Source organism: Mesocricetus auratus, unplaced genomic scaffold, assembly GCF_017639785.1.
Source record: "Mesocricetus auratus isolate SY011 unplaced genomic scaffold, BCM_Maur_2.0 Super-Scaffold_100013, whole genome shotgun sequence".
NCBI lineage: Eukaryota > Metazoa > Chordata > Mammalia > Rodentia > Cricetidae > Mesocricetus > Mesocricetus auratus.
In genome coordinates, this window is record NW_024429196.1 from 49,774,897 (window position 1) to 49,799,666 (window position 24,770).

Genomic DNA, 24,770 nt, shown 5'->3' on the forward strand with positions numbered 1-24,770 from the left:
GTTGTTTTTTTCTGAATATTAGATCACAGGCCACAGTAAGAGTCACCCATTTTGAGAAATTTAGCAGTCAATATTTGTAAATGTGCTTGTTTCTACACACTAGGCACATAAGAAGAATAATATAGAGTGTAAATACAGATGTTTAAGGGGGTCTTTTAAGTGGATAACTCACATTAACTTAACAAAACATCAAAGATCCTCCATATGGATCCAGAACATCCCTAATCATGAATTACCAGCCAGGTAACAGAAATAAACATAGGTTCTCTTCATGGACCTGGACCTAAATCTAATACATGTTTAGCTGCACTTACAAAAGCAGTTATATGACTGTTGGTTGAACATATATATCTGGCTTATTTAGTAATTGCTCTCACTTGGACTGAGTAAGTCTCTTAGCAGCATCTGAAACTATGAACACAATGGGATTTTCCACCTTGATCCTAATGAAAGTTCTTCTAATAATACAAACATAACAGGGGGATTATTGTTACATAGTTTCTTACATTAAATATGGTATACACTAAATACTTTGTCAAGAATCTATATTACATTCATGGTCACTTGAGTCTCACTGTGGAACAGCTCATAAGAAACCTCTAAGACACTGTAGTATCTGACTAATGATTCAATGACAGGAGGAAGAGATGTAAGCTATGATCTGTTACTGATATGAAAAAATATGATGCTTTGGTGAATGTTCAGCTAATGAAACCCCAAAATACTTTTAGACCACTGAGCAGCCATCGAAGGACTTAGAAGCAGAGTCAAGAGGACAAAAATGATGCAACATACCCTATATTGGGAAGATTATTTTTCCCCAGATACTATATATCACATTTTAGTGAAAGAATGTGTTAGGTATTCTTTTCTGCTGAGGTCATAATGTACACTAGAATTGGAAAGTCTTGCATTCAAGTATGAAATGTAAGCTGGAGTTATTTTTTAAAGGAAAGGAAAGAAAACACAGGGTATGCATTTTTACCCAGTCTTTGAAACTTTCAGTAGACAAGTCTGTCAGTGAAAAGGCATTGACCACAGAGCAGGCTAAAGGCCAGGAGAATCAGGAAGTGTTCTCAAAAGGCAGCTGGCGCAGCATAGAAGAAACAGCTTGTTTCCTACTGACTAAGCTGAACATCTGAATTGTTCTCAACTTACCTATTCCTTTGCTCATTAAAAGGGACTCCAACTAGGGAAACCAGATGACGCATTGAGAATGACACTGTTTTGCAAAGGCCTAAATACAGAAGTGATTCCCAGTCATCATTCTCAGCATTTGTATTTGCAGGAAACAACTGAAGTAAGCAACATAAATTTTCATTATTTCGGTAATAAACTAGAAACTTTTAAAAATCCCTTATATACTGAATACCAACATCAGTTCATGCTTGTTGAGTGTGCTTATGATGATCATTAAATGATAATGCCCCTTTTCTTGCAAGCATTGTCCAGGAGTCATGCCACTATGTCTCACAGATGACAAGCACAACCATCTATAAAATAAGTAAATGTGGAAGACACTAATGAGAACAACACTGTACATTTTGGGACCATGGTGCATCCAAAAACACAAGTTACTGGAGAAATACAGCTTGAAGAAAGTTTACCTTTTAGTCAAGTTAAGTTCTATTGTTGATGCTAAACAAAGAACCAAAGTGATTATAACAGAGCAAGATAATTTTATGTAAGATGAAGTAAGGTTTCCCATGCTTTGAAGGTTCCATTGACTTTGAATCTATCTCTAGTTTGTTGAGGAATTTACACAGCAATTTCCATAGCAGCTGCAACCTCTTACATTCCTACCATCTGCCTCCCTTGGGGGTAATGACTCATCTAAAATGTGGAAAGCTCTGCTGCATTCCTTGGCTGTCTCTTAGACTGAATAAAAAAGAAAATTAATTAATTATTTAATTATTTATTTATTTATTTATTGTGTATACAGCATTCTGGGGCACACAAGGAGGGCCCCAGGAAGGGAAAATAGTGGGGCCTGCCTGGAGATGAGACAAACCAGAAGACTAGTTTGCGTGCTTGCATTCTAGGACCATCTCTAGAATTAAAGTAAGTGTTTCCTAGTCAGCCCTATATCCATGATAATAGATGTCTTCTCCTGAGTACCGCTGCTTTTAGAAAGCTATTTAAGAGGATGCTTGAATAAACAGGCATCTCCAGAATGGACTGAGAGCCCTCCTGAAATGACAAGATGTCTCTGTCTCGTTCTAGCTAGGCCTTCCCTGATCCACACTCCCCCACTCAGGGTCAGTCCCAGATGCTGTTTGGCTGGTTCTGAACACAGTCCCAAAAGACATCAGTCCAGCATAGATGACCCCTATAGTATAGGACTGATACAGGTTAGACCCTGGCAGTTTAGTTCTATCCTAGGTCTTTGAATCATCTAGCCATTGGGTTCTGGCACTGCATGGACTCACCCTCATGGCATGGGTATGTGGCTAGACCAATCATGGGTTGGTCACTCCCACAGTCTCTATGTCGCCTTTACCCAAGCATATCCCATAAACAGGACAGACTATAGGTCAAAGGTTATGTAGCTATGTTGGTAGGAGCCAGAAGGGTCAAGGACATCACAAAATACACACAAAGTAAATTATCCCAGGCTCATAGGAGATCACAGAGACTGAAACAACATGGGATGTATCTAGGTCTTCTGCTTGTATGTTGCAGTTGCGTAGCATAGTGGAACTCCTAATAGTGGGAGCAGGTTCTGTCTTTAACTCTTTCTGATTTGGGGGACCCAATCTTCATATTGGGTTGCCTTGTCTAGTCTTAATACTAAGGGAGGTGCTTAGTCTTATAACAAATTTATATGCCATTTTATCAGATAAATCACTCTCTAGGTCTTGTTCATTCTTTTGACACCACTGCTGGTATTTCTTTGTCATCTTAAATGGAAACCATAGTTTATATATTAATATATATAATGGTTGTTATCCTTTTCTGAAATATATTTTCCAGCTACTCTTTGAAGAATTAGATGTGACAACAATAACTATAATGAATGTTAATTTAAAATTTAGATTTCAGTTACATGTCACTATTGAAGAGGCCTTTTATCACCATACCTGAGTGATTTACCAGAAGTCTGAAATTCAATCTTGTTATGAACTTGGATAACACTATGAAATTTATATTTTATGAAATCTAGATGTATTTTATTTTCAAATATCCTGCTGCTGATAAATTAACATTTTTTCATTTATAAGTATGCATAAACTGATGAGAATAAAGTAACATAAAAAGTAGCATAGAGTTAGATGCACTGGACAAACAGTAACTCAGGCAAAATGTGGATCTCACCACATTGTTCCATGGACTCAAGAGATGAGATGGGTTGAGAGTTTAGTTTAGATAATGGCTTTCCATACAATAGCAACTATCTTAGACATAGGCGCAGGAAGGTTTCTAACAGTAGCACCCCTGACTATGATGAAAGCAATTGGTTTGGCTGAACAATTGACTGAAACCATCAGGAATTCTCATTGTGTAGTACAAACTTCTCATGAACTCTTGACCTGGAGAGTGGCCTCGTTTTGTTATTCTCTAGGGTTCACGTAATCCAGTGGATGATGGAACTCTAATTCTAATGTAAATGAAACTTTCAGGAAAGTAAGAGAGAAGGCAAAAGGCATGAGAAAGAAGATAATATTTGTTAGGAGGATCTAAAATGTAAGATATTTTGAGATTTTTGTGAGTTTAGGCTTATAACAGCAAGTTGTTCTTTGTAAATGTCTTTTATATCTTTCTTTTAGTCTTTCATTTATTTGCTTTCTGTCTCACAACCCTATTTTCTCCTATACATAAAAATCTTTTCCTTTTATGTCTATCAAGATGAACTCTCCTGAAATAATCATAACTGTCCAGACTGAGTAAATAGAATATTACTTTCTTACTTTTGTATTTAGGTCATATCAGTATTAATAGACTTTTAAGAAATGTCTGTGTGAGTGACTTTTAGGAGATTCTTCCTAGATAAATTTACTCTTTATCTTTAAGAGAAGAATGACATCTCATTTCTGTATACCTGTGTGATTTTCGTGTATTTTCTGGACCAATATGAATAGGAAAAGAAGAAAATTTTAGGACCCCAGTAAGGGATCAGCAATGACTTTATGTTGTTGCCACTCCATTGCTGATGGGATTCTGATGTATGAGATTCCTGTGTCAGTTGGTAAAACTCACACTTTGAGGCACTTTTCTTCAGTAGCATGCATTCAGGATGAGAGGACCTATGGCAGTGTCATGGTGAAACTCTGGAGTGGATAAAGAATCTAACTAGGGAAACTCTTTGAGTGAGTACTAGATATCTGGGGAAAACACTGCTATGCCCTGTGAAAGAAGGAGATAAAATGAAGACCTTTTCAGGTTCTAGTCCTGGGACTGGGCTATATCAAATTGAATTGTTGACCAAAGAAGTTCTTTGGGAACGCCCAAACAACATAGACTGTTGTCAAGACTATAGGTTGCTCTCCACAAACAAACAGCAAGACCTCATCAGTGAAGACATTACCTAAACAACTCATTGAACATGGAGAAGTCAAGCTGGTGCCTACAGAGAATCTTCCCCTCTCTGTTCTAGCAGCTATGTTACAGGAAGTTACTCTAAATGTCCCTGAAAGAGAAACACAAGCTACAAGCTAGTAAAAAACTTGGTCTATAAATAATAGTATCCTGCTTGAAAGATATGCCAGAACAACAGTGGTACAAAACCTGTCTTATTTGATTGAAGGCCCACTCAAGAAGTTGGAATCCGTATCTCATATTGCTTTGGTGCTCAGGAAATTGAGACCTAGGGACCTAGAGAAAAATCAATACTACTTTTCTAAAAAGAGAAAACAAAACAAGCAAAAAACAAAGAAACATTGTAATAAAACTGCTCAAAGTGATAGTCTGCTCTCCTCATGGATCAGTGCCTTGCTCAGCCATCTCCAGAGAAGCTTCCTCTTGAAGCAGATGACAGAAAATGCAGAGACCTATGGCCAGACATTAAGCAGAGAGTGAGAGACCTTGGGATACTTAGACTCCATCAAATCTTCCTCCTGAGGGATCAAGGAACTCTGGGGAAGAGGAGACAGGTGATTGTACAAGCTAGATGGGACAGACAACTCCAAGAAAACAATGCTCTATCAACATGATGAAAGCACATATGGACTCCAGGAGACTGAAGCAACATGCACAATGCCTCCATGGCTCTGTACTAGTTCTTTTGTATATACACTAGGTCATACAGTTTAGTGAGCTTATGTGATTATGTGGTTTCAGAGTATACAAACAAGGAGGCCTCTGTTTTATACAACTTCTGCTAGGCTCCTTTCTGGTTCTTTGTTTGTTTGTTTCATTCAATGTGATGAAAATTTTTGTTGGTGTGTTATTTTTTGTTCTCATTTTACTATATTAATTATATTATATTAATAATTATCCTTAGAAGCCTGTTTGTTTTCTAATGTTCTTTTCTAACGAGGATAGAAAGGAACCGAATCCAGAAAGGAGGCTAGCAGGAAGAAACTAGGAGTAGGGAAGGATGGGGGAGTATATAGAGAGATGGATAATATGTAATCAGTATATATTGTTTGAGGAAAAATATCTCATTTTCAATAAAAGGAAAAACATTTTTAAAAAGACCTTATCACCAATCAGTCTGTTAGTTCATCATGTAAATTATCAAATGGGTAAAATTTCTGTTTCCTACTTCTTTACCTAATCCTGTCAATGGCAAAGCAACCAAGATAGAGAAGTAGAGAAGAATATGACCTACATAGGAATGGATGATCCCAGCCTTGCCTGCTGTGTTAATTGAGCCAGGAAAGAAAGGGGCAATATAGTAACAATTTTGAATAATAGATATTGAAACTAGACCAAATGAGGCTCCAGAGTCATAGGGGGAATAAAACAGATTAGGTATACCTAAGATATACCTAAGATATACCTAAGATATTGTTAAGCAGGACATGATTCAGAGAATCATGGATGACATGGTATGATAAGAAATAACCATTTCGTATTTGTACACTAACCACATAAATTCAAAAAGTTCTTAGCACTTAGTCACGGTGAAACTTCAGGGTGATATTGTTTTCTGGCATTTTACTATGAAAGTTGGCTTAGAGGCATAATCAGTTTTCATAAAGGACTCCAATATTTCCATGTCTCTAATAGAATTATTATGCCTTTACTAGTGATCTCATTCATTGATTGTAACTTTATCTACATTAATTTACTGAGATTCTAAATTAAGCTATGCATTTTTCCCTTTGCCAGTTGAAAATATTGGGTTTGTATAGGGAGGTCTCAATGCTATTGATAAATTTATTGCTAAATGAATTAAAGATAGTAACAAATTTTCTTTCTATGCTCTGACATATCTCGTGTCTCTTTTTTTATTAATAAACACAATGCACTCAAGCATGTAGTCAAAGGGTATAAAATTAAAAGAAGCTTCAAAAAGATGGAGCAGATTCCAAGTAGCAGATGTTACCATGCATATGCAGACATCTCATCATATAGATATAAAATTCAACTATTTGCAGGTCAACACGCAGGCAGTATGAGAATACATAAAGAGCAAATAATCGAATTTCTTCATCGGGTGCCTGCAAGGAGTCCAGATCTGACCAGACTGGAAAGTCTTCATTTTCTTGGAGCGCAGGATTAACCTATTGACCAAAATTACAGTTACTTATTATCACTGTTTGTATTCATTTTGCCTTTTCCTTTGTGACTGTTGAATCACACTTAAGGAAATGTTATAATATGAAATTTGAATTACAGGCATGGTTTTCCATGTTTCTACCACAGAACACTGTAAATCTTTTTTTATCATCTAGAAGCAAGACATATACATCTTTTTTCAAATCTAAATTGATGCTAGATGAAGTATGTCACTTACAAATAGACAGATGGAACACCAGGATTCTACTACTTGAGCATAGACTTGTGTTTTTTCAAGGGACAAGGGAGGAACTGTGACAGTTCTTTCACTTTAGAAGCATATTAGCTGGAGTGATTATGAAAAGAATCTAATGAGGTACTTGGGGGTATTTCACTCAGCCTAGGAAAGTGCCTGCCCAAATGACTTTGAGGAATTGCTATATTTTTGTCTACCTTGTAATGGAGAGGCTTAATGCAAGGATAGATGCCTAACTTTTGTTCTTGTAACACAGCATCAAGTATTTTAAAATGTATCATCCCTTACAGAAGTCACATTATTCATAAAATAGAAAACTAGAGGGTAAGGTAATTACTCACCTTGGGTACTATCTTCATGATGTACTCTAGAAGGACTTTGTGTTGGGCCTCAATGGCTTTGGCCTGTGAGAGGATAACATCAGGGACTCTTGGCATAACACTGAGTTCTGTCACTAGGTGTTTCAGAGGGTCTTTCCAGGCACGCAGTGTATTGAATGTTATGTTCAGAAAGTCTTCAAACTATGTAACAGATATTGAACAATCATATTAAGATAAGCAAAATATAGAACGATTAGATACACATGACTGTTAATCAGAAAGCATAAGCTAATATACCCAGTTGTTACTGTTTTGGAGAGGTATGACTTCCTTGAGATAAAAATGACGTGGCAATATAAAAGTTAAAATATTAATCTATAGTTTTCAAAAATGAAACAGTTTATATAAATAAACATTTCTGTGAACTATATTACTGAAGACATTCTGATTTCTGTCTGAAATTCTGGCTTCTGCCTTCCCTTTCAGTCATTATATTGCTGATTGTTTTGCTCATCCATGAGACCGCAAGGCTTTCTTGAACTGAGGAGGTGCCTACAGTACTAGAATAAGTAATACAGACATTACCAGTTTAAATTGCAAATCATTTAACTCATATTTATGACACAAGTAACTATAATGTGTATAAAATAAATACTCATTATGATCTTTAGGATATTAATAGGAAGGTACTTTAAGGACAACGTGGTCATTAGTAAATATGGTTTGTCAGTCTATAAAACCCCCTCCCCTTGTATCTAATAGAAATGAACATTTGTTGACAAGTAACCCTGAAGAGCAGTGGGCCTCATTGCTTGTATAGACACCACAGTTAAATTTTGACCCTTATTTATGTGTCAGGATTGACCCTCATGGCTGATTTAAAATGTTTGCTATGTGGATACCTTTTAAGTAATCTAGTGATAAGGAGAATGAAGAACAGGACAGTATTCAATGGGCACTAGTACAAATGTGAGAAGTTTATGAAGGAAAGGAACAGGTGAAAAAGTTACAGCAATTCATATTGCCTTGAGCATATGAAAAGAGTAAGGGCTTGGGTTTAATGAAATTCAAAGCTCCATTATGACTGGGCTGGCTGATGATACAAGTTCCACAGAGCATTTCAGATATTCATTTTCTTATCTGAGCTATACTTTGGGGGAATTAATTGAAGCAATTCCAATAAACTACTTTGTGGCATTTCTACAATAGAGTAAGTCTTCAGAAACAACATGTTTCCATCTTACTCTACTTTAACTTTATTGTTTTTAAGTGATGTTTAAGTTAATCAATTGGAGGGTAAGAAGTGAGTAAGAAAGGAGAAGTCAGAAAATTTTAGTGGGAGTTGTTGTGACATATAGAACTTGTCAGCACAACTGAGGAATTGCCTTCCTTGGGAGAGTAATAAATTTGATAAGACTCTCTTGTTCAGGTACTCTCAGTTAAGACACAGAAAAAATATAAAGTCAAGGAGTTTGGGACACAAAGGTAAGAAGCAGATGTAGAACCAGGATATTCCTGGGATTCAAGAAGAATTAGCAGCTCAGTAGTCAGTAATGAAAAGCCTATCATTGTGGAGACAATATTAATTTATAATGGACAATTGGATTTGCATGCCTTCGGCATAAATATGAATTTGTTTTTAAAAATAGGTTTTCGATTCCATTCAAAGTTTCCCATAGAGTAATAAGTCAATTCCCAGTGGCAAGACATTGTTAAAATAAGATCTTTCCGGTGGTCAGTTTATAAAGATCTGCTAAAATTATCTGCTACATAACAATTATTATATTTAATTTCCTTCATACTTTATAAAATGTATACTAGGTTTTCATTTCACTGCTCACTTTTACTCATAGCCCCTGCCCTTGTGATTTCCACACCCCTGCCAGTACTGATAAGAAGCCACAGCATGACAAAGTCAAGGACTGCTTCAGGTAAAGTTTGAATAAAATGCTGAGGACACACCGAGGTCTTGCGGACTTCTGCTTTTGTTTCTGGAGTTTTGATGGGAAGAGTGTGGCACTTGTTGAAGACGTCATTCAGTCTCATTTCCTTGTGCAAGCTTCTTAGCTGAAAATGTTCAAGAGGAAATTTGAGTTAATTTTGATTTAAAAATTGAAAAAAAATGAACGTGTGATCAGAATATTAATACATTTAATAGATGTAAAATTTTTACAAATAAGCACGGCATGAAATCTAAAATTAAGAGAGTGACTCTTTTACCTAATATCCCATTTAACTCAGTAACTTTATTTCACCTAAATTTCTAATATATCATACTCTTTTCCTATTTATTATTCTACTGTTCTGTCACTATAAAATTTACTATATAAAGTGAGGAGAACCCCTAAATACGGTAAAGGTAAAAACATGGAACATTTTAAAAATCATCTTTCAGTGTGATTTGATTATAATGCAGAGTACATTTGCATCATAATTTATTAATTTCTTGTTTGCTTCTAGCACAGATTAATTTTTACCTAACTAGACTTTATAAAATTATCCATTTCTTTCTATTTCCAGTGAATATATACACCTATTCCATTCAAAGTCTATTATAAATCCTGAATGGAATTATATTAACTATAGTAAAATTAAACATAAAAGTTGGCCATTTTAGAAAATACTAAGCAATGATGAAATTCAAAAGAAGATACTAATTAGCCAGGCGTTGGTGGAACACGCCTTTAATCCCAGCACTCGGGAGGAAGAGGCAGGCGGATCTCTGTGAGTTCGAGGCCAGCCTGGTCTACCAAGCGAGTTCCAGGACAGCCTCCAAAACAATACAGAGAAACCCTGTCTTGAAAAAAACAAAAAAAAATACCAATTAAGGTTACATATTATTGAATATATAATCAAAATTATTTTCTCATCAAAATTCTGACATTTTATGTCATGAGTATAGATGTTTAAAGAATAAGTAAATTTGAGAAAAGCAGAAATAATCATCTTATTCTTTGTAAACAGTATTCCCATAAATTTCCCTGTTTGCATCGTGTTTATGGTGGCTCAGGCTTCCTGTCACCTCTGCGGGTGTTTAATTTCAATTGGTTCTTCGCTTTCACATGTAAGTGTTAGCATGGATGCTTTGAGGGTAGAAGAGAGCAAGAAGTTGAGGCACTTACAGTTTTACTGAATATTCTTGAAGAGAAATTGTTGTAGAACTAAAACAGAATGGAAAAAAAGAATTAAAATGTTGATAATGAGTAAACAAAATGAATATATTTTATTGCAAATGTAGAGATATGTTTTCTGGTTACCCCTCTTATTGAAGCCTTGTCTCTTGACTCCTTCTTGATTGTTTTATAGAATAGTTAGATAGTGACAATTGATTTTTTTCTTTTTCTTTTGTATGCATTTGTGTTCACCCTGTATGCATCTGTATGAGAGTGTCTTAGACCCACTGGACTTACAGAGTATTGTGGGTTGACAATTGGACCTGCATCCTCTGGAAGAGCAGCCAGTACTTATAACCACTGAGTTTTCTCTCTAGTTTTAAATAAATAAAATTATTGAATACTTTTCTAAGTCTTTCAGATATCATGGAATCGCCCCTTCCTCCCTTATACACTTTTGAGTACCACAGAATTTCTGTTATGATTGAAAGGCATTTTAGGAGCTTGTAACACGATGCTTTCTATTACTCTCCAGTGCAATGCACTCATCAGCTGGGAAGTTCGTTTTTGGGGGGAAAGCCAGGGATTAGTGAGGTACTTACAAATTCCATGCGCATGTCTGTAGCAAGCTTAGTGATATTCTCAGACAGTATAGTGGCGTTGTCAAACAGGTCCTTGAGGGACACTTCACTAAGGCCAGCCTCACTGATATTCATGGGTGCAGAGGTCACCTTCTCCCACAGGAGGAGGTTTGATACTAACAGCATCAGGAGAGTCCCTGCTACACAGAAACACAAGTTGTTGAGAACCATTCATTAAAGGTTATTGACCATAATAACATTGCTGCCAATCTCAATGTATGATCTGGCACTCTAAAAGTGGGGTGGTGAATAAACGTTATAATGCAACTAAATAGTTAACTTGAACAAAGAGTTTGAGAATTTGGTGACTTCTCACATCTTTGGGCTTCTATCAGATACAATTGTAAAATGTCCAAACATTTGGAGCCTCTGTTAAATAATTGTGAGTGAGTAGAAGTCATTCTCTTCAAGGAGTTAATGTCCTTGATTTTCAGTTGCCACGCTCTGCAAGACTTTGTCCTTCACTCCATAGAAACATTCCACTTTTACAAGAATAGATGACATCTTTTACCATTTCTTATTGCATGATAGGTATGACGATAGGGCTGCCTGTTGCTCTGTCCTGAGGAGGAAGAGATTCATGTCATAAAAAGGATTCTATATACTGACTTCACTCATTCATGATAATAATTTCCCTCAACACTTTCCCCAAAGACTGCAATCTATTTCTCTATGAACATAGTGTTTACTGTAATCCTATGAGTAGAAAGGAGCCCGTGTGTAATATCAAGCTATCTTGATGAAAGGGGAAGCCTTACAAGTATAATTGATGTGCTGTAGTTTTTTGATTATCTGGTTGGGAAGTCTGCATGCCAATATATGGAAATCCTGTCGTGTGTGGACATATCTTACATACCTTGGGCTTTCATGTGGAGCCAACCTTTTTATTTTGTTTTTGTTTAGTTGGTTGGTTTTGGTTTCTTTGTGTAGCTGTGGCTGACCTGTAACTTGCTTTGTGGATCAGGTTGACCTCAAACTCACAGAACTCCTCCGACTTCTGCCTTCTGAGTGTTAGGATTGAAGGTATGTGCCACCACACCCAACTGGAACCAAGTCTTGGTGCAGAGTATCAGCGAAACCATTACTTATAAATAACAAATTAAACCTTTGTGCACATGGACCCAGAAGCCCCACTAGTCTTGATTGATGTACTTGCCTTACATATAAAACAACAGCCCTTAAATTTTGAGGTTTTTAACTAGGGCCGAAGTTGACTTTATGTTTTTATTGCAAGAAAAACAACATGCTAACATATCAACAATTTACTTTCATATGAAGATGAACCAGGATGTAGATATGAAAATGCAGAATTAATTTACCTTTGATGATGTCAGTCTGTAATAATTTCATTATACAAAATCTTTGATAAATGCAATTGGATATGTACATTATAAAGTTAGGAACACGAAAAGTTTATTCATGAAAATATCTAAATTCAAACACTTAGAGCAATAAAAACTATATGCAAAATGAAATTAAAATAATTCTATGTAGATAACTCCCATTGAATATAAAAAACTCATGTCTCCCCAAATTAATTTTATGTACAAAAATATTTATGTTTAGAATAAATGCATATCTTACTCTTCCATGTATTATTTGAAGGATTTTTAGCAGTCTAAAAGGAGTGCAAAGCTCTAGCGACTTTAGTGTTTCACTTCATATAATCTGATTTATGTTATTCCAAATGATTTTATTTAAAATATTAAGAAAAAGTGCTAATATTAGCAACTTTTCCATTTTTGATAGGATATTTTACTTGAGCTAAGTTGCAAAAACCTTATAGGTCCATCTCTGAGCCTTGTCTACTATGCCCTCAAATAGAAAATAGTTCATTCTATTCAAACCAGAACATGTTACATTCTTCATTCTGCATGTCCTGTATACTGAACCCAAAGGCTCATGTAGTCTTCCCCCATTGAGTGCCTCAATTTCTGAAATTTTGACTTTTTGAGATAGTCATTTCATGTTGTAGTTCTTTCCTGACTATCTGAGGTTATGCATACACATCATGGTTTCAACTACAAGGTGTTATTAATATTCATATTCTTTACTTCAGTCACCTATGATAATGCAAACTATCTCTAGCACTGCTACATGACTCTAGGCAAAGATTCCTCCTCTCTGAGAAACACAGATCCATAAATGCACTTTGCATTAGCTTCTAGAATCATGATTAGAAAGTATTTCTCAGGTCCAATGTGCTTTACTTCTCTTGGTTAGATATTATCGATGCCCTCCATTTCTGTTAAGAAAAATATAACACCAGAAAAGTAAACTATGCAAAAGTGCTTTGCAATATAATGCAATGCTCATTAGGAGGAACTTGGTACACAATTACTTACAGGAGCATAGTTGAGTCAAAGACAGTGGCATCTCTGCAGAGACCCACTGCAGCTTAGCTGTTGACTTAGGGAAGATACTTCACTGGAGTCCTACTTGCAGCTAACTCTCTACTTCTTTTATAGTCCAGCCCAGTATCCCTAAGGCTACACACAAGTAGGAGGGAAGGAAGCATCATTTCCCGTTATTTGCTCCCTTCAGGGGTTTAAGTAGTCTAGTTACCATGAGCACTAATATAATTCTATAATATTAGGCTGTGAGTAGAAAACATATTTGTAGTTAGTAACCACTGATATCCTTCCTAAAGACTAAGAGCAATTTCATGCTTTAGGCAAATAGCTTTGTCATAGACCTTCATTTTTTCCTTCAGGTTCTTATATATTTTGATCATTTCTTCTGAAATTTTCAATGCAACTTAGATGGAGGTCATATATATTTCATTGATTTTTTTCTCATTGGAACATATGACCACAGTAAAAGGCACCTATACTGAGCAATTTTACCCTCCTAAATTTTTAGCAACATCCAAGGAACATTGTGAATTGTTTGATTTTCTACATTAGGCACGTAAGTGTATCAAATATGCAAATACAGATGTCTAGGAAACTGCTTTGGTAGAGAAATCAGAAATACTTAATTAAGCAAGATCAAAAGCCTCCATTTTGGAACCTAGAACATTGCCAGTCAGAGATTTTTCAGTCCAAACATCAGCTCAGTCAATGGAACTGGGCTTAAAGCTAATTAGAACATATTTGATTTGGCTGTAACACATTTGACTATAACAGTCATACTAACAGAGAGTAAGCCTAAACATCTGCCTCGGTTTGGTAATTACCTTGACCTGAGGTGCTTTACTGACATTTCACACTACTCTCCAGCATAGTGACACAGAGCACAGCATCAGTTGGAATCCTTAAAAACAACAACACTAATCACAAGGAAAAAAATCATGTGATACCTCATAATAAATAATAAAAAAGAGATGACTGACTCAGTTGTTTCTCACATAGAAAGATGTTGCTTACAGAGAATTGTGTTATGGGACATACCGTATTTTGATAGAGGTAGCATGGAGTTGTTTTAACTAGTATTTTCTCTCAACTTGGTAGATGTGAGATCACTTTGGAGACTGTGATTGTTAGATCAGGACTGATCAAGGATGGTGGGCATGTGGCACAGCGGCCTTGGAATTCGATGGGCACTGAGAATTCTTTTCATGGAAGATTCTAGCTGCAGGTTTGTTCTCCTGCAGTCTCAAGGTTGGTGTGGCCTTATCAGGTGACACAGGAATTCTACTTTGGAGAAGGGAAATACTTTTGTGTGTGAGACCTCACCATCCATTGGGTTCCCTTGTCATAAGCTTCCTGGGTTCTAGCATCCTGCAGATGGCATTAATATGGAGTTAGCTGAGGAGGCCACACTACCCCTTTGGGTTTCCTGAGGGACTTGTTGGAACCTGGCAACCCACTGCTGTTAATCGCTATCAAAAATTTTCACCTTTGGCTTTTGGGACATTAGTCCTTTAGTGATCCAGATGGTGAAAAGAAGCCCACCTTGCTAGAGAACTTGACAGCATTGTTCAAGTAGCGCTAGTTTTGTAGAAATGGAAGAAAGAAAAATGACAATACCCTTTAAGATTACCACAAGGTTACAGAAAGCTCCTGAGGTCAGTCCCTATGTGACATGTTTTTAGTTCCTATAAGGAGGTTTGAAAGGCCATTGTGTGGCATGATGAAAGTGACACTAAAGTTGTAAAAGATGTGTCAGAATATTGCACATGTGAAGGCATGGAGACAAACTAGACAATAAGAAGGACATAGGTGCTATAGGTAACATATATGGAGTTATTTGGCTACTCAAGCTCTTTAGTACCAAATGATTCCATCATAAGATCAGCTATTAGACACAGACAAACAGCAAATCTGCTGCTTGCTCTGATGGGTTTCAGTATTTTCCTAGGCAGATAATCCTTGATGTTCCCCCATTCTTCACTTTCAGGATGGCATTATTCCTTTGTTATATGATGTCTTGAAACTTTATTTTGGATCTTACTTTAAAGAATCTGTAGTGATATATTATTTATGATTTGTTAAAGTTTGCCTGAGGATTCAAAAAAGCAAAGTAGTAGGCCACTAGCTCTTACCACTACTTCAGGTTGAAAGAGTTGATCCGCAAGGGCTTCACTAAGACTAAAACTGCTGCCTCTCCTCAGTGTGACTGGAGAATGAATGCCTCCTACTGAAAACAGAAAATCCTGCTTCTATCTTTTATACCCCTCTAGTTCTTGCATTAAAGGCATGTGATCTGTTACTCTTTTAGATTGATTCAATCTCGTGTATCCCTGGGCAGCCTTGAACTCAGAGAGATCGATCTACCTCTTAATCCTGAGTCCTCAGATTAAAGGTAAGAACTACCACCTCCTAGACTCTGTCTACTAGATTTAAAAGTGTGCGCCTGGCTTCTATGACTTGTGGCTGACTTTTCTTTCTGAATCCTCAGGCAACCTTTAACAAACCATGAATAATATATCACCACAAGAGTCTTACAGTTAAGAGATTGTTCCGGGTCTCAGACAGGCACTGGACCTACGAAGAGTGAAAGATTACAATGATTCACCAATGTGTGCAATAGATTTGCTATAAGACACGTTTATGCTTGAGGTTTGTCATGAGTCATATTGGTAGGGGTTGTTTGTGGAGTTAATATCAAATAACCAGCTTTGTGTGAGCAGGAGTCAGCCAGCAGGCAAACCTCTGGGCATGACAGTAAGGGAGATTCTATACTTGGTTATCATAGATCATATCATAACTGTGAGCAGCACAGTTCCATGGACTATGAGTAACACTGAATTTCAAGGTTAAAATAAGCAAAATTTAGTCTTGTTCCTGATTGTAAAAGCCATGAAACAAACCATCTCATCTTCTGCCATGATGAACTGTGTTCCCTTTCAATATAAGCCACAAAAACTCTTCCTCACTACACCATTTAGAAATCAGAATTTGAGAAAAAATTCATGGTGTATTTCTAGGGGGAAAGATCACCAGAAATCCACATTATTCCAATTTTATATTACATAGTTTGTTTTTGTGGACTTTGTGGGAAATTATTTATTTAAATTTCATGGGATATAAGATCCTCAACAATTTTAGGTCAGGCAGATGTTGTTGATGCTAGTTCCATCCCTTTAATTGTTGAATAGTAGAAGATTTTCAAATCTTTTTTCATCGCCCAATTCCTGCGCACCTGACAAACTCACTATTTTTGCAAGTGTAAAGGTATCAGATATATAAAGGTGGGCTGCATCATTTCTCTTTAGAGTATCTCTCCCCCAGCCTTTGATACAACATAGAGCACATTCACAGTAGAAGACATTTCCCAGGATTTCAGTGACATATAAATTGCTATATAAATTGGGTTTATGTTTGATAAATGCCAAAGCAGTCAAGATGGGTTGAGAAAATAAAAGGCAGAAAGGGGGTCACTCTAAGAATAAGAAAAGAATTATTCTGACTTCAAAGTAAAGTTCTTTGGAAAATGTTAAAAGCATGCTAGGTGCTATGTTTCTGTAGTCCAAGGTCCTAACAAGTGTTCACTGATGGAGGAAGAGATAGAATGGTGGTCTCCTGTTGATTTATAAAATCATGGTGTTTAGAGAAAGAACAATCAATCTATGATATTCCTGAATTAATTTGGAGCACTGAGCCACAGTAGGTGGATTTGAATATAGAGCTATGATCATGAAAGTAATTTAGCATTTCCTAAATTGGGTGATTATTCTGCTGCAGATGTCACATGGTGTGCCTTTCTCTAGTAGGAAAAATATGCAACTGGTGGAATTGCACCTCTGCTCTAGATATATACCAGAATTGAAGAGTCATGATGGAGGGTACCAATGTAAGTGAACTTAGTCTTCTGGAGAGAAGGAAAGTCTTGGGAGGTGGAAAAATTTCATTTATCACTATTGCCTTGTAGATGGTAGGCCAGGTCAATGAAGATGCAGTGGCCACAAGGCAGTCCAGAGATATGGAAAACGAGAGAACATTCTAAAGAAATTGGCATGGCCTTATTGAATTTGTATGGTTTCATACATTATGCTAGGTACTGGATGGAAAAAATCAGGAGTCTTGTGAGTATGTATACACAATCTGTCTGTCTCTCTCTCTGGGTTTCTTAGATGCCATGTGGTAATTAACTTTGCTCCACCATGTACTCTTCTGCCATGATAATCTATCTCTGGCCTTAAATGGTGAATAAGCTGACCATGTATTGAAATTTCTGAAACTGTAAGTCGAATTGAATTTTTCCTATTTTTATAGTGTTATTGGTGACATTTTTAATGTAAAGCAAAGTCTAACAGGTTCTCATGTGTTGAACTCTTATATTTTCAGAGATAGTTTAATTACATAGTCTCAAAAAACAGGATAATGAAGACAAATATTCATCATAAAAAGTCAACTGATAGATTCAGAAAGAAAAAAAAGAAAGAAGGAAATAAGGAAAGAAAGAAAGAAGGAAAGAAAGGAAAGAAAAGAAAATATGGACCTTTTTTCCATTGGTCTTTACTCACCAGCATTGTATGAATTTATTCCAAATTTCTGATTTTATAACTCATTGGCTGGGGTACAGTTAAATGAGGAAATGACAGAATATTACAGACAGATAAATATGGTAGTTAAGGCCTTGCATTTTGGTCTCCACAATATTAATCTATGCAGGAAACAATTAAAATAAGCCACCAGAGCTAATTTTTTCATTCTCTCTGCACTTCTTTTCCTCTCGGGTGTTGAATACAACGTCAGTTTAGGCTTGTTTGGAAGAAGTAGCTATGGGCTTCTAGTACTAATTTGCAAACACTGTGTACTTTCATTGGATCATGGTAGCATCTACCATACCACAGCTGCATTTATCTTTGTATAAAACAGAAAATGCAGCAGATTAGAATATGCCAGAAGATACCATGTGTGAGTAGGAAAACTTATGCCCAAATATCACGAAGCAAATTAAGATATTCTGAGTGGCATTGTGTTTACTTTTTTTTTTACAAAAGTAAGAGTCATAAATGACAGTGAGCACAGAAGAACAAAGGGAAACAATATACTTGACATAAAAGATGATTTTTTTAGATTAACTTTATTACATTTGTTTTTTCATAGTTTGAATATTTAAAAGATTGGTGTTAGATAAGAACAGGTAAATATTTGCAAGAATTATGTGGGATACAATCGTCAGGGCATCATATCCCTAATGGAATACTTTAATAATATGGGTATGTCCTGTATTTTTTCCACTGTCCTGAATGTTACTAACTATTCATAACAAGTTCCAAAATCACTTGACTACTACAGGATTTTTAAATACTTTCATATTAAATTTTCTTTATTCTCAAGACTTTCATACATATTCATATTAGAAACAGGTAAAACCAGAATACATGAAGCTATTGAAAAGTCCTAATGACACCTCAAAAAGCTTTGTTTCATTGTAGCCAGGAGCACATTTCTGGCCTCCTTACCAGAGGCATTGATGTCAATGAAGGTCATAACTAGATTGTAAGAGCTTATTGTAGAATATGCCACTGGGACAAATGAAAATTACCATGATGATAACTGGTTTTCATACTTTCCATATACCTTTATACTTGTTTCTTGTGTAAAGTATTAATATGAGATATGATACTCAGTTAGCTATAATTCAGTACCAAGCCAAAAAATTATTTAGAGGGTACTGTTGTGGTATGGGACGCTGCAACGATAAACGGCACACTTGAGGGTGTAGGTAACTGTTTATTGTAGAAATTACTCACAAGGGAGAAACAAACAACCCTGATGAGCAGTTTTCTACCACTGAACTAGAAGCCAAAAGAGGGGCAAGCGCTCTGCTGTTCCTTCTTTTATTCCTTTCTAAGTACCCGCCCCTAGCCCCAATAGTGGGCCTGGCTAGTGGCATAGTTCCTCAGCCCTGTCTCTAGTCATGCCTAAAGTGGGTGTGGTTAGCGGCGTGGTTCTGCCCTTTCGTTACCACATCCGCATTCGTCTTTAGAGTGCCACATGGCTAATGGCTGAGTCCTGTTTCCCTCTACAGGTATGAAAACTACTTTCCTGCACAATTTAAACTCATATTAAAATCAAACAGAATTCACTGTTTGATACTGTCACTCAGGCTGAAAACTTGTGGCTAAGGATGCATGTAATCTCCAGTAGAGAGGCTTTGGCAGATATGTGATTAAATGGATGTGATGTCCCTACAAATTGCTTTCTAAGCATTCTTATTTGCATCTATACATTACAACTTTTATATGCTCTCATGGATATTGACAAAGACCCATAAAGGTTAAACTACTTACGAATAGTGTCTATTGTTATGAATTAGTTAGTTGAATACCAAGAAAACAATAAAATACATATATTAACAAACTCGAGGTTCCACAAATATTGCTAAAAAGCTATCAAGAGTTTACTTGCCTGAAGTAAAACATAAAGTTACTATTTTCTTCTATAATTGACATTCCCATAGTCATCATGGGGCAGAGATGGCTTCAGTAATCTACAATATGTCACATGGACCTATTCTTGCTCTGGATATATTCTAGACAATGTAGATATGTCACTGGCCATGGTGATTATGCTGTTAATGGCCTCTGTGGAGAACTCAAAGGACCTGAAACTCAGATTCCAGACATTGCTTCCCCTCCCTTTTAGCAGTGTGTAACCTTGTAGTTTCTATGATGCACTGTACAGAATGCAGAAAATTAATTGAAAGCAAGAATCCAGTGAAACTGATTTCCTGAGTCAATTGCCAAGCTGTAATTGACCTTATCAGAGATGCCACTGCACTGATTCAATCATGCTTCTGTGAGGAACTTTTACACATGTTCTAAAGAAGCTTAAATGTTGTATTATTTTTCCAAGTTGGGTATGCACAGTTCACCTCTTCAGTGTCATCATTTCTGTATGTGAGGTTAATGATGTTTATTCACACCTAACACAAACAAGCAAAACCAGATAGAGCTAAGAAGTACTTTTCAGGCTTCGATCTACAAAGCAACACTCTTAAATCAGGGATTCTCAAAATGGATTGTTCTTAAGCTGGGGGATATGTATCAATGTCTAGAAACTCTTTTTTTTGGAATAATTGATCAGATTTAGAAAAGGGTGTGTTACCTCTTTTTAGTAATTTCAAGTCAGGGAATTATCCCAAAAAACTGTTATATTCACTAGACAGGTCAAGAGCAAGGAATTATCCAACTCACAAAGGAAGAAGGTAACTTATTCAGGATCCAGAGCCTCTTCTATGAGTTTCTAATATTGACTAAACAAGGCAAACTCCTCAGTTGTTAAGACTAATGTAGACAAAGCTATTAACAGCCTTTCTAATGAAGCCTTGATAATTAACTTGAACTAAGACAGCATATCAATAAAATCACAAATTATTAGTTTGTACCTTTATTTTCTTAATAATATTTTAACAAAGTAATTAGCAACAACCATAAATCATATTTTAGGAAGTAGAAAACCAAAGTGACTAGTAGAATTGCAATCACTTTAGACTGTGAAAATACTTCAGAAGATAAATGGATATAATTATATTTACATATTTCTACATATTTATGTATCTATTATGCATAAGATAATTTTGGAAAAGCATTTTTATTTTGAAAATTTACACCAATCATATGTATTACATGGCACCATTTTTTTAAATGTTGCCTGTCAAAGAGTTTTGGTTATATTTAGTTTTTTTGAGAATTTAGGTTAGGTGTTTTCTATGCTCATATCTTTCATCTTACATTCATATTTTATAACAAAATTAATTTCAAACTAATGTCACTAGCATAGAGGCCTCTTTCAATAAATAAATTTGATTCACTGATGAATATATGGCACACGCCTTTAATCCCAGCACTCAGGAGGCAGAGGCAGGCAGATCTCTGTGAGTTCGAGGCTAGCCTGGTCTACAAAGCGAGTTCCAGGACAGTCTCCAAAACAATACAGAGAAACCCTGCCTTGAAAAAACTAAAAAAAAATTGACATGTTACAATTTTTTCATGTAATGAAAAAGAAATTGATGAAAAGCAACTAACACTGATGAGTTTTATAAAATATAAAGTATATATTATTCAGAGCAAGGGAAGTAAGCAAAATCAACTTAATAGAGCCTATGTTATCTTTTTGTTGATTTTTTTTGTCAACACAGAACTTCAGGTGAGGTAGAAGGTCCCTAATATGGACATACTGTCTCCTCAACTTTAATGATGGGACCACCAAAATCAAATGATTCTTCATGTTATTTCATTATCACTTCATAGTAATTAAGAAAGTCAAGACTACTCACCAGATAATTATATCTAAAAGAATTAGGGAAAACATCTGAATCTCTAGGCAAAGGCACAAATGATCGACAGTTAATTCCAAGCTATTGCAGCATTTTCTTTTTCAGACCCTGTGTTCTTCATCCTCAGAATTAGTAGACAAGCAACCTTGTGTTGATTCATATCAAGAATGAAGATTAAAGCTAATAGAACAACTGAGTTGTCTTTTTTATGTCTTAGGCATGGAGTTAAACTGAAAATGTCAGGGTATTCCATTATTCAAAATCAATAGAAATACTCAAGACATTAAACTATTTGAAGGGAATAACTTGAATGCACCCTGGCTCAACTTAAGTTAGGCTCCAAATGTATGCAGAAACACTGTCAGAAGTATTGGAAATGTTGCAGAATTTCACGTAAATTTCAAACTACCAATCTGTGAAAACCTTATTAAATGTGTGCAATGGACAATACTGATGACTTCATACAACTAAAAGCTGCAAAGATGAGTATGCAAAAAAGGGGGGCATTGACTGAAGACCTGTGACATAGTGATACTTTTTTTTTTTTGGTTTTACGAGACAGGGTTTCTTGTATTAGTTTTGGAGGCTGTCTGTTCAGCCCGGCCTCAAACTCACGATATAGTGATCCTTGATAACATTAGAGAACCAGATCCCAGAAAACTCCACTTTTCCATTTCTAGAGATCCTAAATCTGATGATGGTATCCAGCCTGCTTGTGTGGAAGAATGCTCAAGTATGCAGTGAGGAAAGGCTGCTGTCTGTGTCTTTGGAGGACCTGCTGGAACAGGTGGACAATGTGTATCAGCAGTACATCTATCTGTAACTGGAGGAATGTTGACTGAATTTGTAAGTATCCCACAGACTTCTGGCTTTTTTCCAAAAGGAATCTTCATGCCAATAGTTGGATTCTACTACATTATTTTAATACTGTGAAGAACTTTAAAACAATTCCAAGGCATAGGATTCTTTTTTAAATTTTTACTTTTAAATTTAAATTAGAAACAAGGTTGCTTCATATGTCAATCCCAGGTCCCTCTCCCTTTCCCTCCCCTCTTCCCACACCCACCCCCAATATTCCCTCATTTCCCCAGGGAGAGGGAGGCCCTCCATGGGGTGTCCATAGTTTTTCATTTCATCCAGGGCAGGACCTAGACCCTCCCCCAAGAGTCCAGGGTGAGAGTTCATCTCTCATTGTTGGATGGACACCCAAAGTCCATTTGTATGCCCGGGATAAATACTGATCTACTACCCAAGGCCCAATAGATAAGGCATACAATTCTAATAAGCTCTGGTTTAGAGGACAAAAATGAAACTGCATATAAACCTTAAAACATAGGTAAAAGGGTAATTTCCTTAATGTATTAATTTCATTTTTTAGTATTTTTAATTAAATTTCTAATAAATGCACTGGTAGTCTAATCATTGATGCATTTATATGGTTTCTCATCCACACATAAATGAATAGTTCGTCATTTCAGGATAAACCAGAGGTTCATCTACATGACCCACAATAGCTTCCACACTTCTTCCCACACTACACCAGAAAGCAAAGAACAAGACTGAAAAATTCAACATTGTTGAAACAGTACACTGGCTCTTCCATAGTGTAAGATATATGTACATACGTGTGTGTGTGTGTGTACACATATATATTATGTATGTGCTTAAGAATATATATCTCAACAGTTAAAGAAAAAGAGGCCATGGACTTGAAAGAGAACTAGACAGGTGGTACATAGGAGAGTTGGTTCAGAGCAGGGAAAGGGAAGGAGGGACTGATGAAATTGTATTTCAATGACCAAATCTTTTAAAAACTTAAAAATTATATTACAGTTGATCAATTGTGAGTGAAATTTGCTAAGTGATATTCTTCTAGATCCATAAATTATTTATTCAGAGAACAATCTAAACAATGCCAGTCTTTAAATTAAATTATACTTACTATTCTGCAGTAAGTTTGAACATGCATTGACATTCATGGTCAATTGTACACAAACTTTGCATCGCTACAACTTTCATTATCTACAAAATAATGTTTCAGATACACATATGAATAACAAAGGGAAACTTTGCATCAGCCTCTTTGGGCAAAAACTGCCTGTTTTTAACCCTATTGTATTTCAGTTACAATTGCTTAACCCGAAGTCCTATTGCAATTTGTTCACTGCCTTTTGGCATCTGGAACCATTAGCACCATAATCTAGTGACAGAGATGTCTGCCATGTAAGGAGCCCTTCCTTTTCTTTTCAAAGCCAGAAAGGTTGAGGACAAAAATCAAAGGGCTCCTGGAGGGTGTTATGATAATATCCAGCTATATGAGCAGTTTGCAGATACTTTTTTTGTTTCTTATGTAGAAAGGAGGTGTCCTATGCAACAAGAACAGTTAGAAATAGTTCAGTTTGCAAGAAATGTAGGCCAAATATGTCAAAGTCCCAGCCAGAAACTCCAGGCTTCTCAAAGTGATTTATCCAGAACTTCACACCCCACTAATTTCAGAGAAAATAGCTGTTCCCTGTGGTAAATAGAATAGCATCCTTCCTGGGCAGAAAGACAGATATATAATTACCTCAGCATATCTTTTTAGCACAGTTATATCTTTATAGGTGGAATCTTAAGCCATCAAATCCAATGTTTACTTTCCCTAAATTTTAACATTCATGTACTATTTCAAGAATTAATTTGGTAGAAAGAAAAAATGGCATGATATCAAAATCCATAAAGTACAAAGGATGAGTCAAAGCTAATACAATCCTAACTTTTTCACAAATATTTATTAAATATTTAGAAGAGACACACTCCAAAATACTTAGAATATAATTGCTAATACTTGGCTGTCTTTCAGTGATCCCATGCTGGAGGGAGATGAAGAAACTGAGAACTACACTGCCTGATCTGGCCTGACATCCATGAAGTTGAATCATGAAGTTACTTGTCTTTATGCATTATATAACCCAAATCAAAGATTCAAATTTTGACTTTTACCTCAAAGTTCTGAAGGACAGACTACTACAGCAAAACAGCTACTAAGCCTAAACCTTTCCCATCCCACTTGCTTCTGAGATGCTCTTTGTTGATACATTACTGAAAAGCTGTCTTAAATTTT

At 36.1% G+C, this 24,770-nt stretch overlaps 1 protein-coding gene across 1 annotated transcript; it reads right to left on the minus strand.

Annotated features, from left to right (window-relative positions):
* Positions 1–6,452: 6,452 nt before the first annotated feature.
* On the minus strand, positions 6,453–13,369 carry LOC101823077 (prolactin-7D1-like). Its single transcript, XM_005066275.1, has 6 exons — positions 13,339–13,369; positions 10,955–11,133; positions 10,362–10,400; positions 9,202–9,306; positions 7,261–7,440; positions 6,453–6,668 (listed from the first exon to the last, which is right to left on the minus strand). Exons 1-6 carry the CDS (start codon positions 13,367–13,369, stop codon positions 6,453–6,455), a joined length of 750 nt encoding a protein of 249 aa, XP_005066332.1.
* Between the last annotated feature and the right edge of the window lie 11,401 nt (positions 13,370–24,770).

Excerpts from the sequence above, each read along its gene's own strand:
- LOC101823077 (XM_005066275.1), bottom strand. The coding sequence starts at position 13,369 with ATGCCACTGTCTTTGACTCAACTATGCTCCT. Across the intron at positions 10,401-10,954 it reads CAGACATGCGCATGGAATTT|TTCTACAACAATTTCTCTTC; the intron begins GTAAGTACCTCA and ends ATTCTGTTTTAG. Across the intron at positions 6,669-7,260 it reads TCATGAAGATAGTACCCAAG|GTTAATCCTGCGCTCCAAGA; the intron begins GTGAGTAATTAC and ends TTTGGTCAATAG.